Source organism: Heptranchias perlo, chromosome 16 (genome assembly GCF_035084215.1).
Source record: "Heptranchias perlo isolate sHepPer1 chromosome 16, sHepPer1.hap1, whole genome shotgun sequence".
Taxonomy (NCBI): domain Eukaryota; kingdom Metazoa; phylum Chordata; class Chondrichthyes; order Hexanchiformes; family Hexanchidae; genus Heptranchias; species Heptranchias perlo.
The window spans coordinates 37,203,704-37,219,368 of record NC_090340.1 but is presented as its reverse complement, the minus strand read 5'-3'; the positions used below and the strand labels follow the sequence as shown (position 1 = coordinate 37,219,368).

The window sequence follows — 15,665 nt, the reverse complement described above, 5'->3', positions numbered from 1 at the left end:
CGGGACGCTGCCTCTCGGCTGCAGCCTCCTCACATGTTGCGCCCCCAGGGCCATGTGCGAGCCGCTGCTTGTTTTGGTGCCTCGACTCCCAGAATTCTTCGGAGTGAGGAACATGGCGCAGAGCGGCAGGCGGTGCTGAGACGGAGCGGGTTCGTTGTAAAAGCTGGGCTCGAGCTTGTGGGATGATAATAATGCGAGTGTGAAATGTTTTCCGCTCCGACCTTCTGGATGAAAACGTCTGCTTCCTTTATGTGTACGAGGAGTGAGGAGCTCCGCGGCCGCAGTTATCACATACATAAACATTTCTTTAGGACTCCCAGCTCCTGAGTGTTTGTTTGTTAAACACACGCTCGCTCTGAAGGAGATGGCAGATTCGCAGCATCGGCCCTGCGCCGCCGGCAAGCCGCTCCGCTCCCAGCCACTTACGCGACTCCGAGAAGAGCACGGAAAGGTAAAGGCCGTGAATAAGAGGCCGGCGGCGGCCGTTGTGTTAAAAGTCGGGGCGGAGAGTTTGAAGAATGAGGAGACGGAGCGGTTGGACTCGCGGCCTCGGTTTGGAATGGGCTTCTCGGGCGCGTGCCCTTGAGCCGAGGTTTTATTTAAAGGGATCGCGCGGCATTGCTTAAAATGTAACGGGTCCCGCTAATCTGCTGCAATCTGTTCACTCAAAAGCAAATTACTGCGGATGCTGGAATCTGAAATAAAAACAGAAAACGCTGGCGATGTTCAGCAAGTCAGCTGTGGAGAAAGAAACAGAGTTAACGTTTCAGGTCGAAGACCTTTTGTTAGAACTGGAAGATGTTAAGAGTTAAAGTTTTCGAGCAAGTACAGAGCAGGGGGAAGGGGAGGAAAGAACAAAAGGGAAGGTCTGTGATAGGGTAGAGGGCACGAGTGATTAAATGACAAAAGAGATGATGGTGTAAGACAAGAAAGGTGGTAATGGGACAGGTTAAGAAACAAAAGATTGATCAGTAGCAGCTGTAAATGGCAGCAGCAGAACCATTACCAGCACTAGCTGACCGAAAGAATGGGAGCAATGATTATGATCTGAAGTTATTGAAATCAGTGTTGAGTCCAGAAGGTTGTAAAGTGCCTAAAGTAAAGATGAGGTGCTGTTTCTTGAGCTTACATTGAGTTTCATTGGAACAGTGCAAGAGGCCGAGGTCAGAGTGGGAAGGGGAATTAAAATGGCAAGCGACCGGCAGGTCAGGGTCATGCTTACGGACAGAGCGGAGGTGTTCAGCAAAGCGATCACAGATTCTGCGTTTGGTCTCCACAGTGTAGAGGAGACCACGTTGTGTGCAGCGGATACAGTATACTAAATTGAAAGAAGTACAAGTAAACTGCTGTGTCACCTGGAAGGAGCGTTTGGGGCCCTGGACGGTGGGAAGGGAGGAGGTGAAGGGGCAGGTGTTGCATCTCCTGCGCTCACACGGGAAGGTGCCGTGGGGAGGAGAGCGCGTGTTAGGGGTGATGGAAGAGTGGACTAGGGTGTCGCAGAGGGAGCGGTCCTTTTGGAATGCTGGGTGGGGAGGGGAAAATGTGTTTGGTGGTGGGATCACGCTGAAGGTGGCGGAAATGGTGGACGATGATATGCTGAATGTGGAGGCTGGTGGGGTGGAATTTGAAGACGAGGAGGGACCCTATCGTGGTTCTGGGAGGGGAGGGAAGGGGTGAGAAGTGTGGGAAATAGGACAGACACGGTCGAAGGCCCTGTCAACGACAGTGGAGAGGAATCCTCGGTTGAGGAAAAAGGAAAACATATCGGAAGCACTGGTGCGTAAGGTGGTATCTGTTTACTGCCGTTTAATTGAGCACAGCTCTGTAACTCCTACCCCCTCCCCCTGGGTGCAGTGGTGAATTTGCTGCTGTACTTTGTGTTTCAGTTCCTGGTCTATTATTTGTACTGATTTAATGGGCTTCGTTCCCCTTTGGTTAGGAATCTCCAGATCAGTTTCACGGGCAACGGAGAAAGGAACTGGTCACTTGATAAACACGGCCTGTGTCGCAAAAAGGTACGGTGGGTCAGCGAGAGTTTGTCAAAACGGAAATTTAAAACAAAACGAATTGTCAATTGTTTCTTTAAATCTTGGTACTTAAATTATTGTCGTTACATCATTCCCTGCCTATCAGGAAACACGTTTTAGTTCAAAGAATACTCTTGAGAGGTATTGTGCTACCCAGGCTCCTGCAAAGACCTTTTACAATATCATCGCTCTCCATTATATCATATGGGGGGGGGGGGGGGGGAAGAGAGAAAGTTTTTGTGCATCTGTATGTGTTTACAAATGGTGGAGGAGAGAGGGAATTTGATCCTACAATAGTGTCTGATCACGTTGAAATTGATTGACGTTATTTAATACATTGTCACTTTTTGGCTCCCAATGACTTGTCAGTTCTGTGTTTGTTTGCACGAAACATTGATAGCGAATAAATGTATCTAGGCTTGGTGTGCCGACGTTTTAAATCAGAATGTCAATGTTATGCAAAACAATGTCAAGTTTTCCTGTTTACATATGTTGTACAGCAGCTAGAAGGAGAAAGCGGTGTAGTGCTGACTAGCCAGTCCTATATGATGGATAGTAACAGTCGTACTCCTCCATGTGCACTTGACTGGGTTAGAGGACATTCGGCCCATCGTGTCTGCGCTGGTCGAAAAAGAGCTGCCCAGCCTAATCCCACTTTCCAGCACTTGGTCTGTAGCCTTGTAGGTTATGGCACTTCAAGTGCATATCCAGGTACTTTTTAAATGTGATGAGGGTTTCTGCCTCAACCACCCTTTCAGATAGTGAGTTCTATAACCCCTACCATCTTCTGGGTGAAAAATATTTTCCTCAGCTCCCCTCGAATCCTTCTACCAATTACTTTAAATCTATGCCCCCTGGTTATTGACCTCTGTTAAGGGAAATAGCTCCTTCCTGTCCACTCTATTTGGGACCTTCATAATTTTATGCACCTCAATTAAATCTAAATTTTATACCCCTCAACCTCTTCTGTTCCAAAGAAAACAACCTCAGCCTATCCAATCTTACCTCATAGCTAAAATTCTCCAGTCCTGGCAACGCTCTCATAAATCTCCTTTGTACCCTCTCTAATGCAATCAGATCTTTCCTGTAATGTGGTGACCAGAACTGTACGCTGCACTCAAGCTGTGGCCTAACTAGTTTTTTTTATACAGTTCTAGCATAACCTCCCTGCTGCTATTTTTTTTATTCGTTCACGGGATGTGGGCGTCGCTGGCAAAGCCAGCATTTATTGCCCATCCCTAATTGCCCTTGAGAAGGTGGTGGTGAGCCGCCTTCTTGAACCGCTGCAGTCCGTGTGGTGACGGTTCTCCCACAGTGCTGTTAGGAAGGGAGTTCCAGGATTTTGACCCAGCGACATTGAAGGAACGGCGATATATTTCCAAGTCGGGATGGTGTGTGACTTGGAGGGGAACGTGCAGGTGGTGTTCTTCCCATGTGCCTGCTGCTCTTGTCCTTCTAGGTGGTAGAGGTCGCGGGTTTGGGAGGTGCTGTTGAAGAAGCCTTGGCGAGTTGCTGCAGTGCATCCTGTGGATGGTACACACAGTGCGCCGGTGGTGAAGGGAGTGAATGTTTAGGATGGTGGATAGGGTGCCAATCAAGCGGGCTGCTTTATCTTGGATGGTGTCGAGCTTCTTGAGTGTTGTTGGAGCTGCACTCATCCAAGCAAGTGGCGAGTATTCCATCACACTCCTGACTTGTGCCTTGTAGATGGTGGAAAGGCTTTGGGGAGTCAGGAGGTGAGTCACTCGCCACAGAATACCCAGCCTCTGACCTGCTCTTGTAGCCACAGTATTTATATGGCTGGTCCAGTCAAGTTTCTGGTCAATGGTGACCCCCAGGATGTTGATGGTGGGGGATTCAGCGATGGTAATGCCGTTGAATGTCAAGGGGAGGTGGTTAGACTTTCTCTTGTTGGAGATGGTCATTGCCTGGCACTTATCTGGCGCGAATGTTACTTGGCACTTATGAGCCCACCCTGGATGTTGTCCAGGTCTTGCTGCATGCGGGCTCGGACTGCTTCTTTATTTGAGGGGTTGCGAATGGAACTGAACACTGTGCAGTCATCAGCGAACATCCCCACTTCTGACCTTATGATGGAGGGAAGGTCATTGATGAAGCAGCTGAAGATGGTTGGGCCTAGGACACTGCCCTGAGGAACTCCTGCAGCAATGTCCTGGGGCTGATTGGCCTCCAACAACCACTACCATCTTCCTTTGTGCTAGGTATGACTCCAGCCACTGGAGAGTTTTCCGCCTGATTCCCATTGACTTCAATTTTACTAGGGCTCCTTGGTGCCACACTCGGTCAAATGCTGCCTTGATGTCAAGGGCAGTCATTCTCACCTCACCTCTGGAATTCAGCTCTTTTGTCCATGTTTGGACCAAGGCTGTAATGAGGTCTGGAGCCGAGTGGTCCTGGCGGAACCCAAACTGAGCATCGGTGAGCAGGTTATTGGTGAGTAAGTGCCGCTTGATACCACTGTCGACGACACCTTCCATCACTTTGCTGATGATTGAGAGTAGACTGATGGGGCGGTAATTGGCTTGATTGAATTTGTCCTGCTTTTTGTGGACAGGACATACCTGGGCAATTTTCCACATTGTCGGGTAGATGCCAGTGTTGTAGCTGTACTAGAACAGCTTGGCTGGAGGCGCAGCTAGTTCTGGAGCACAAGCCTTCAGCACTACAGCTGGGATGTTGTCGGGGCCCATAGCCTTTGCTGTTTTTTTTTATTCGTTCATGGGATGTGGGCATACGCTGGCGAGGCTGGCATTTATTGCCCATCCCTAATTGCCCTTGAGAAGGTGGTGGTGAGTCGCCTTCTTGAGCGAGATTGTACAACTGAGTGGCTTGCTAGGCCATTTAAGAATCAACCACATTGCTGTGGGTCTGGAGTCACATATAGGCCAGACCGGGTAAGGACGGCAGGTTTCCTTCCCTAAAGGACATTAGTGAACCAGATGGGTTTTTACGACAATCTGGTAGCTTCATGGCCACCGTTACTGGTACTAGTTTTTTTAATTTCAGATTTTTAATTTAATTAATTGAATTTAAATTCGCCAGCTACTGTGGCGGGATTTGAACTCATAACTCCCGATTATTAATCCGGGCCTCTGGATTACTAGCCCAGTAATATGACCACTATGCTACTGTACCCAGTGCACTCAGCCGTTTCTTGATATCACGTGGAGTGAATCGAATTGACCGAAGACTGGCTTCCGTGAAGGTGGGGATATCGGGAGGAGGCCGAGATGGATCATCCACTCGGCACTTCTGGCTGAAGATGGTTGCAAACGCTTCAGCCTTGTCTTTTGCACTCACGTGCTGGACTCCGCCATCATTGAGGATGGGGATGTTTGCAGAGCCTCCTCCTCCCGTTAGTTGTTTAATTGTCCACCACCATTCACGACTGGATGTGGCAGGACTGCAGAGCTTTGATCTGATCCGTTGGTTGTGAAATCGCTTAGCTCTGTCTATAGCATGTTGCTTCCGCTGTTTAGCATGCATGTAGTCCTGAGTTGTAGCTTCACCAGGTTGGTACTTCATTTTTAGGTACGCCTGGTGCTGCTCCTGGCATGCTCTTCTACACTCCTCATTGAACCAGGGTTGATCCCCTGGCTTGTTGGTAATGGTAGAGTGAGGAATATGCCGGGCCATGAGGTTACAGATTGTGCTGGAATACAATTCTGCTGCTGATGGCCCACAGCGCCTCGTGGATGCCCAGTTTTGAGCTGCTAGATCTGTTCTGAATCTATCCCATTTAGCACGGTGGTAGTGCCACACAACACGTTGGATGGTGTCCTCAGTGCAAAGACGGGACTTCATCTCCACGAGGACTGTGCGGTGGTCACTCCTACCAATACTGTCATGGACAGATGCATTTGTGACAGGTAGATTGGTGAGGACGAGGTCAAGTAAGTTTTTCCCTCGTGTTGGTTCGCTCACCACCTGCCGCAGGCCCAGTCTGGCAGCTATGTCCTTCAGGACTCGGCCAGCTCGGTCAGTAGTGGTGCTACCGAGCCACTCTTGGTGATGGACATTGAAGTCCCCCACCCAGAGTACATTTTGTGCCCTTGCTACCCTCAGTGCTTCCTCCAAGTGGTGGTCAACATGGAGGAGGACTGATTCATCAGCTGAGGGAGGACGGTAGGTGGTAATCAGCAGGAGGTTTCCTTGCCCATGTTTGATCTGATGCCATGAGATTTCATGGGGTCCAGAGTCAATGTTGAGGACTCCCAGGGCCACTCCCTCCTGACTGTATATCACTGTACCGCCACCTCTGGTGGGTCTGTCCTGCCGGTGGGACAGGACGTACCCAGGGATGGTGATGGAAGAGTCTGGGACGTTGGCTGAAAGGTATGATTCTGTAAGTATGGCTATGTCAGGCTGTTGCTTGACTAGTCTGTGGGACAGCTCTCCCAATTTTGGCACAAGTCCCCAGATGTTGGTAAGGAGGACCTTGCAGGGTCGACTGGGCTTGGTTTGCCATTGTCGTGTCCGGTGCCTCGTGGTCCGGTGCCGGGTGGTCCGTCCGGTTTTATTCTTATTATGACTTTTCGTAGCGAGATTTTACAACTGAGTGGCTTGCTAGGCCATTTCAGAGGGCAATTAAGAATCAACCACATTGCTGTGGGTCTGGAGTCACATATAGGCCAGACCGGGTAAGGACGGCAGGTTTCCTTCCCTAAAGGACATTAGTGAACCAGATGGGTTTTTACGACAATCCGGTAGTTTCGTGGCCACCATTACTGATACTAGTATTTTAATTCCAGATTTTTATTTAATTAAATTTAATTAAATGAATTTAAATTCGCCAGTTACTGTGGCGGGATTTGAACACACGACTCTGGATTTTAGTCCAGGCCTCCGGATTACTCGTCCAGTAACATAACCACAATGCTACCGTACCCTATATTCTATGCCTCGGCTAATAAAGGAAAGTATCGAGTGTGCCACCGTAACCACCTTATCTACCTGTCCTGCTACCTTCAGGGATCTGTGGACGTGCACTCCAGGATCCCTCTCTTCCTCTACACCTCTCAGTACCTTCCCATTTATTGTGTATTCCCTTGCCTTGTTTGACCGCCCCAAAAACATTACCTCACACTTCTCTGGATTGAATTCCATTTGCCACTTTTCTGCCCACCTGACCAGTGCATTGATATCTTCCTGCAGTTTACAGCTTTCCTCCTCACTATCAACCACGCTGCCAATTTTTGTATCATTTGCAAACTTCTTAATCATGCCCCCTACATTTAATAGCCATGATGTGGAGATGCCGGTGATGGACTGGGGTGGACAAATGTAAGGAATCTTACAACACCATCCACCTGACGAAGGAGATAATCTCCGAAAGCTTGTGATTTTAAAATAAAATTGTTGGACTATAACCTGGTGTTGTAAGATTCCTTACATTTGCCCTACATTTAAGTCTAAATCATTAATATATACCACAAAATGCAAGGGACCTAGTACTGAGCCCTGTGGAACCCCACTGGAAATGGCCTTCCAGTCACAAAAACACCTGTGGACCATTACCCTTTGCTTCCTGCCACTGAGCCAATTTTGGATTCAATTTGCCACTTTTCCTTGGATCCCATGGGCTTTTACTTTCCTGACCAGTCTGCCATGTGGGATCTTTTCAAAAGCCTTATTAAAATCCATGTAGACTACATCAAACGCACTATCCTCATCGACCCTCCTTGTTACCTCCTCAAAATATTCAATCAAGTTAGTCAGACATAATCTTCCCTTAACAAATCCATGTTGACTATCCTTGATTAATCCGTGCCTTTCTAAATGATGGTTTATACTGTCTCTCAGGTGTTGCATCTCCTGTGCTCGCACAGGAAGGTGCCGTGGGGAGGAGAGCGGATGTTGGGGTTGATGGAAGAGTGGACCAGGGTGTCGCGGAGGGAGCAGTCGCTTCAGGATGCTGAAAGGGGCGAGGAAGATGTTTTTGGTGGCGGAAATGGCAGAGGATGATATATTGAATGTGGAGGCTGGTCAGGTGGAAGGTGGGACCCTATCATGGGGGACTCTATGGTTCTGGGAGGGAGGAGAAGGGGTGAGGGCAGAAGTGCAGGAAATGGGACAGACATGGTCGAGGGCATTGTCAGCTCCAGTGGAGAGGAATCATCGTTTGAGGAAAAAGGAAGACATATCAGAAGCAATGGTGTGGAAGGTGGCATCGTCAGCACAGATGTGAATGAGACTGAGAAACTGGGACAAGGGAATAGAGTCCTTCACAGGAGGTGAGATGGGAGGAAGTGTAATGAAGGTAGCTGTGGGAGTCAGCGGGCTTATGGTAGATATTGGTTAACAGCCTTTCCCCAGAAATGGAGATAGAGAAGTTGGAGATGGACCATGTGAAGGCGAGGGAAGGGTGGAAATTGGAAGCAATGTTGATGCAAGTTTCCAGTTCGGGGCGAGAGCAGGAATCTGCACCGATACAATCATTAATGTACTGGAAAAAGAGGTGAGGGAGGGGTACTGAGTAGGACTGGAACAAAGAATGTTCCACGTATCCCACAAAAAGGCAGGCATAGCTAGGACCCATATGGGTTCCCATAACGACACCTTTTGGGTCATGGGTAAAACATTCCTGTTTGAATTATGTGGAAATAGTTATTTTAAATAAGCTGTCACAGAAATAGGTTACATTATTAACTCAGTGATTTCTTCAATTTGTGTTTTTTTCACAATGATGCTCAGTTTATTAGTTTTGACATTTTTCATTGATATTATTTTGACTTAGCGTTATTGCTATTTGCTTTTTTGGGGATACAATAAGATGAAGCACTCCTTTTGGTATTTAATAATACACTTTTTATTATTTTTTGCAGCTTATGCAGCACAAATTCAAGCTCTGCACATTCATCAACTTCACATGGTTTGTATTCTACAGTGGACAGCTAGAAAGCATAAACTACTGGTGAGTTACTAGGTGACATTGTCTAGTTTCTGATCTTGGCTGTGAGAAAAAGTCTCATTTATGAATTTTAGAAGTCCTTTCTTTTATACAATAATGGAGCACAGTTTTTTGAATAATTTATAGTGCTGTTACGCTATCACTTTCACATCAGTGCAAAGCAGTTTTTGGTGTGCATCAAGAAAAAAGCAATAGTGCAACTAGAATTCAGAAGGGGTTTCTGGAATACACTGAAAACAATAATTGTGACACCACTTTGAATAGATAGTCCAGGAGATGCAAAACTTCACATTGGATAGAGGATAGGGTTTGCGATCCTGTATCCAGGGACCCAAGCTATTTTAATGCTTCCCAAGTCTCAGGATTTGCAGCCTAAAATCTCAGGATTTTGGGATTGGGAGATAATACAACAGTAAGAATTAAGTTCACCCAATTGCTGGGAACAATGCTGCCTTGCTAGTCCTAGTGATTAATGAAGAGGAGACAGAGTCAGATAGGAAAACAGAGGGAGAGAGCCACAAGTTACTGAGAAAAAAAACTCTTGGGCAAGGGAGAGAAAGAGAGGAGCTAGAACCAGAGAGAAGTAGAGGTAGAGGTGAGAGAAATACTGCTGATTGAGGGAGAAGCAATAGGAGCAGCAAGAATTTGAAAGTCAGATATCTACTGGTGAGTGAGCAGGAGCCAGGGCAGCACTATATGCATCACTGACTTTAGAAGCAAGAAAGACAGGTTATTGGTGCAACTGTTTTAAATAGTTGTTGAATTGTACTGGCTCAATATTGGAGCGAATTGTTCATTAATGAAAGAAGAAGCTGGTAAACATTAAAGGAAGAAACCTTGAGAGGCAGAGATCTGGATAACAATATGAAAGTAAAATAACAATCTTGATCCCAACATGGGATTTGCAAGACTGATCTTGAAATCCTTGGATCACTGTAGGCATCCAGGATTGCAAACCCTGGTTTGGTATAACTCCAGCCCAGTGCAAAGCTGTTTTTCAAAGGTGTCCATTAGACCTTCTGGGCACTTTATAAATTTAATTTTGAGTTAATTTAGTATTATCCATCCACACATTCTTAACATTAAAAATTTATGGCTGAAGAACTGACCACTGCTCATGTGTGCAAATATGCATGCATTGCTCTGTTTCTTCACTGAGCAGAGTGTGAATTCCATCCAGCATTGTAATTGGGTTTGTTGGCTACGCATTGGATTTTACAGATTCTAGTCTTAGACTGTTATCTGTAATGTAACACCCCAAAACCTTACATAGTGTGATCTGTCGTCATGTAGGATACTAATTATCATATTAGTTCCATTTTGTGCTCCATTCTCAGTTTCTAACTCACTGGACCAGTATTCTAGATCTATTGATTGACTCATAATGCTCTCTGAAGTGGCCTAGCAGCCACGCAGTTGTAAATAAGTGCTACAAAGTTCAATAATAAAATTGGACGGACCCACCGCCAACACAACAGGCATCATATAGGGATAAGACTACAGCAATCTTGGCCCAGATAACCCTGCAAATTCCTTCTCCCTCACATCTGGGGGCTAGTGCCCAAGGTGGGAGAACTGCCCCACAGACTAGTCAAGCATCAGCCTGACATAGTCCTACTGATAGTTATATCTATTATCTAACATCAACATCCTTGGGTATGTCCTGTTCCACCGCATGGATAGGTGGTGACTGATATACGGTTGGGTGGGAGGGGCCCTGGGAGTTCTCAGCATTGACTGTGGACTCCATGAAGTCTCACGGCTTTAGGTCAAATTAGGTCAAAAAAACTTTCTGTTGATTACCACCTATTCCCCCCCCCCTTCAACTGACTGCTCTATGTTGAACATAACTTGGAGGGGAGCAAGGGCACAGAATGTGTTCTGGGTGGGGGGCACTAATGTGCGATGGGGGGGGTGGGGACACCAATGTCCACCATCAAGAGTTGCTCAGTAGTACCACAACTGATCGAGCTGGCCAGTCCTGAAGGACGTAGATACCAGAGTGGGCCTGCAGCAGGTGGTGAGAGAGCCAAAACGAGGACATAAGGGAGAGATCACTTTGATAGGATTGTACCACAGATCCCCAAATAGTCAACGGGAAATTGAGGAGCAAATATGTAAGGAGATTACAGACAGCTGCAAGAAAAATAGGGTGGTAATAGTAGGGGACTTTAACTTTCCCAACATTGACTGGGACAGCCATAGCATTAGGGGCTTGGATGGAGAGAAATTTGTTGAGTGTATTCAGGAGGAATTTCTCATTCAGTATGTGGATGGCCCGACTAGAGAGGGGGAAAAACTTGACCTCCTCTTGGGAAATAAGGAAGGGCAGGTGACAGAAGTGTTAGTGAGGGATCACTTTGGGACCAGTGATCATAATTCCATTAGTTTTAAGATAGCTATGGAGAATGATAGGTCTGGCCCAAAAGTTAAAATTCTAAATTGGGGAAAGGCCAATTTTGATGGTATTAGACAGGAACTTTCAAAAGTTGATTGAGAGAGTCTGTTGGCAGGCAAAGGGACGTCTGGTAAGTGGGAGGCTTTCAAAAGTGTGTTAACCAGGGTTCAGGGTAAGCACATTCCTTATAAAGTGAAGGGCAAGGCTGGTAGAAGTAGGGAACCTTGGATGACTCGGGAGATTGAGGCCCGAGTCAAAAAGAAGGAGGCATATGACATGCATAGGCAGCTGGGATCAAGTGGATCCCTTGAAGAGTATAGTGATTGCCGGAGTAGAGTTAAGAGAGAAATCAGGAGGGCAAAAAGGGGACATGAGATTGCTTTGGCAGATAAGGCAAAGGAGAATCCAAAGAGCTTCTACAAATACATAAAGGGCAAAAGAGTAACTAGGGAGAGAGTAGGGCCTCTTAAGGATCAACAAGGTCATCTATGTGCAGAACCACAAGAGATGGGTGAGATCCTGAATGAATATTTCACATCGGTATTTACGGTTGAGAAAGGCATGGATGTTAGGGAACTTAGGGAAATAAATAGTGATGTCTTGAGGAGTGTACATATTACAGAGAGGGAGGTGCTGGAAGTCTTAACACGCATCAAGGTAGATAAATCTCCGGGACCTGATGAAATTTATCCCAGGACGTTATGGGAGGTTAGGGAGGAAATTGCGGGTCCCCTAGCAGAGATATTTGAATCATCCACCGCTACAGGTGAGGTGCCTGAAGATTGGAGGGTAGCAAATGTTGTGCCTTTGTTTAAGAAGGGCGGCAGGGAAAAGCCTGGGAACTACAGACCGGTGAGCCTGACATCTGTAGTGGGTAAGTTGTTAGAGGGTATTCTGAGGGACAGGATCTACAGGCATTTGGAGAGGCAGGGACTAATTAGGAACAGTCAGCATGGTTTTGTGAGAGGAAAATCATGTCTCACGAATTTGATTGAGTTTTTTGAAGGGGTAACCAAGAAGATAGATGAGGGCTGTGCAGTAGACGTGGTCTACATGGACTTCAGCAAAGCCTTTGACAAGGTACCGCATGGTAGGTTGTTACATAAGGTTAAATCTCATGGGATCCAAGGTGAGGTAGCCAATTGGATACAAAATTGGATTGACGACAGAAGACAGAGGGTGGTTGTAGAGGGTTGTTTTTGAAACTGGAGGCCTGTGTCCAGCGGTGTGCCTCGGATCGGTGCTGGGTCCGCTGTTATTTGTTATTTATATTAATGATTTGGATGAGAATTTAGGAGGCATGGTTAGTAAGTTTGCAGATGACACCAAGATTGGTGGCATTGTGGACAGTGAAGAAGGTTATCTAGGATTGCAACGGGATCTTGATAAATTGGGCCAGTGGGCCGATGAATGGCAGATGGAGTTTAATTTAGATAAATGTGAGGTGATGCATTATGGTAGATCGAATCGGGCCAGGACCTACTCCGTTAATGGTAGGGCGTTGGGGAGAGTTATAGAACAAAGAGATCTAGGAGTACAGGTTCATAGCTCCTTGAAAGTGGAGTCACAGGTGGATAGGGTGGTGAAGAAGGCATTCGGCATGCTTGGTTTCATTGGTCAGAACATTGAATGCAGGAGTTGGGATGTCTTGTTGAAGTTGTACAGGGCATTGGTGAGGCCACACTTGGAGTACTGTGTACAGTTCTGGTCACCCTATTATAGAAAGGATATTATTAAACTAGAAAGAGTGCAGAAAAGATTTACTAGGATGCTACCGGGACTTGATGGTTTGACTTATAGGGAGAGGTTAGACAGACTGGGACTTTTTTCCCTGGAGAGTAGGAGGTTAAGGGGTGATCTTATAGAAGTCTATAAAATAATGAGGGGCATACATAAGGTAGATAGTCAAAATCTTTTCCCAAAGTTAGGGGAGTCTATAACGAGGGGGCATAGATTTAAGGTGAGAGGGGAGAGATACAAAAGGGTCCAGAGGGGCAATTATTTCACTCAAAGGGTGGTGAGTGTCTGGAACGAGCTGCCAGAGGCAGTAGTAGAGGAGGGTACAATTTTGTCTTTTAAAAAGCATTTGGACAGTTACATGGGTAAGATGGGTATAGAGGGATATGGGCCAAGTGCAGGCAATTGGGACTAGCTTAGTGGTATAAACTGGGCGACATGGACATGTTGGGCCGAAGGGCCTGTTCCCATGTTGTAACTTCTATGATTCTATTCTATGACTCCATCCTCACCAACCTATCTGTCATGGATATTTCTGTCTAGAATAGCATTGATAGAAGTGACCTTGTCACAGTCCTTGTGAAGACATTTATTTCTCCACTTTGAGGACATCCTCCATTTTGTAGTGTGGCACTACCGCTGTGCTAAGTGGGACAGATTAAGGAAGAAGCTAGCAGCCCAAAATTGGCTATCCACAAGATGCTGTGGGCCATCAGCAGCAGAATTGTAAGCCACCGCAATTTGTATCCTCATGGTGTAGCACATCCCTCACTCCTTGATCACTATCAAGCTAGGAGACCAATTCTAGTGCAATGCAGAGTGTGGAAGGGTGTTCTGGGTGCAGCACCAGGCATTGCTTAGAATGAGATACAAACTTAGTGAAGCTACTACTCGGGTACCTGTGTGCTAAATACCAAAAGCAGCAGGTTACAGACGCACCCAAGCATACCAGCAACCAACGAATCAGAACAAAGCTCTAGCCCTACCACATCCAGTCAAGAGTGGTGATGGACAATCAGGCAATTAACGGGAGGAGGAGGCTCCTTAAACATCTACATTCTCAAATATGTTGGAGACTAGGCTGAAGTGTTTTCAGCCAAAAATGCCAATTGGACGATCCACCTTGGCCTCCTCCCAAGGTCCCCACCATCATCGATACTGGTGTTCAGTGAATTTGGTTTACTCTGACACTAAGAAATGGCTAAGTGAATTGGACACAGCAAAGGCTATGTATGGTCCTTAATAACATCTCAGATGTAGCGCTGAAGACCTGTGGACCAGAGCTAGCTCCCCCACTGGCCAAGCTGTTTCAATACAGATATGACACTGGCATTTACTTGGCAATATGGAAGATTACCCAGGTATGTCCTGTCCACAAAAAAAAAAACAGGACTGTAAATAGGATAAATCATATCAGCCTCCTCCCAATCATCAGCAAAAGTGATGGAAGGAGTTGTCAATATGCCATCATGCAACACCTGCTCACCAAAGCTCAGTTTGGGTTCTGCCAAAACCTCTTGGCTCCAGATCTCATCACAGCCTTGATCCAGAGATAACTGTCAGAAGAGAGGTGAAAGTAGCTGCCCTTAGCATCAAGGCAGCATTTGACCAAGTGTGGTGCCAAGGAGTTCTGCCAAATTGAACTTAATGGGAGTCAAAGGAAAAAAAACCTTCAGTGGATAGAGTCTTACCTGACACAAAGGTAGATGTCTGTGATTGTTGAAAGCCAGTCTACAGGATGCACTGGAGCAACTCACCAAGATTACTTAAACAGCATCTGTTTCCTTTGTGACCTCTACCACCAAGAAGGACAAGAGCAGAAATATTGTGGAAACATTTTCATGCCCAAGTTACACGTCATCCTGACTTGGACATATACTACCGATACTTCACTGTCAATGTCCTGGAATTCCCTACCGTGCAATGATGGGAGCACCATCATTGCAAGGACTGCAGTAGTTCAAGGAGAATACCCACCATCTCCTTCTCCGAGCAACTAGGAATCGACAATAAATGCGACTTTGCCAGCCAGCATCGTCCACACCCTGAGAAATTAAAAGAGTCTACGGAAGTGATATTTTTCATTCTTTTTAAAATAATGACTGCCTTATGAGTTTTCATAGTTCTATTTCTTAAATCGAGATAATTCCTTTTGGGGGAAAAAAAGTATACGCCACTGTAATTCTTGCAAAATAAATTTCTCCTGTCTGCAGCTGCTATTATAATTAATCTACTGGTACAATCTTGCTATTTTTAAAAAAAATCTTGTTTTTTTTTAATGCTGCACTAAAACTAGACTGTCATATGCTACATTAAATGGGCTTGTCAGGAAAATGCCCAGAAATTATTGTAAATTCACTTTTCTTCATGACTTGTAGTAAATGATTGTGGCCAGATGTAAAGTTGGGAGTGAGTTCAAGGCAGTTGTATACACACTAGATTTGGCAATAGGGTGATTTGAGCTCCATTTTAATGTCCCTTCATATGGGGAAGTATCTAGGGTCTCGTTTTTTGCAGCCAAGTTTGGGAACATGCTGTATGATTTTATTCCAGGGCTGTGAAATTATTTACT

The 15,665-nt window shown here is 46.0% G+C and overlaps 1 protein-coding gene across 1 annotated transcript in view; it reads left to right on the top strand.

Moving 5' to 3' along the window:
- The window catches only part of zgc:162297 (uncharacterized protein LOC555865 homolog), a 60,330-nt gene continuing 44,665 nt past the window's right edge, over nucleotides 1-15,665 (top strand). The window contains exons 1-2 of the mRNA XM_067997965.1: nucleotides 1-451; nucleotides 8,873-8,961. Of these exons, the coding sequence (XP_067854066.1) occupies nucleotides 8,917-8,961 (45 nt within the window). The 5' untranslated portion in view covers nucleotides 1-451; nucleotides 8,873-8,916. The remainder of the gene's footprint in view (nucleotides 452-8,872; nucleotides 8,962-15,665) is intronic.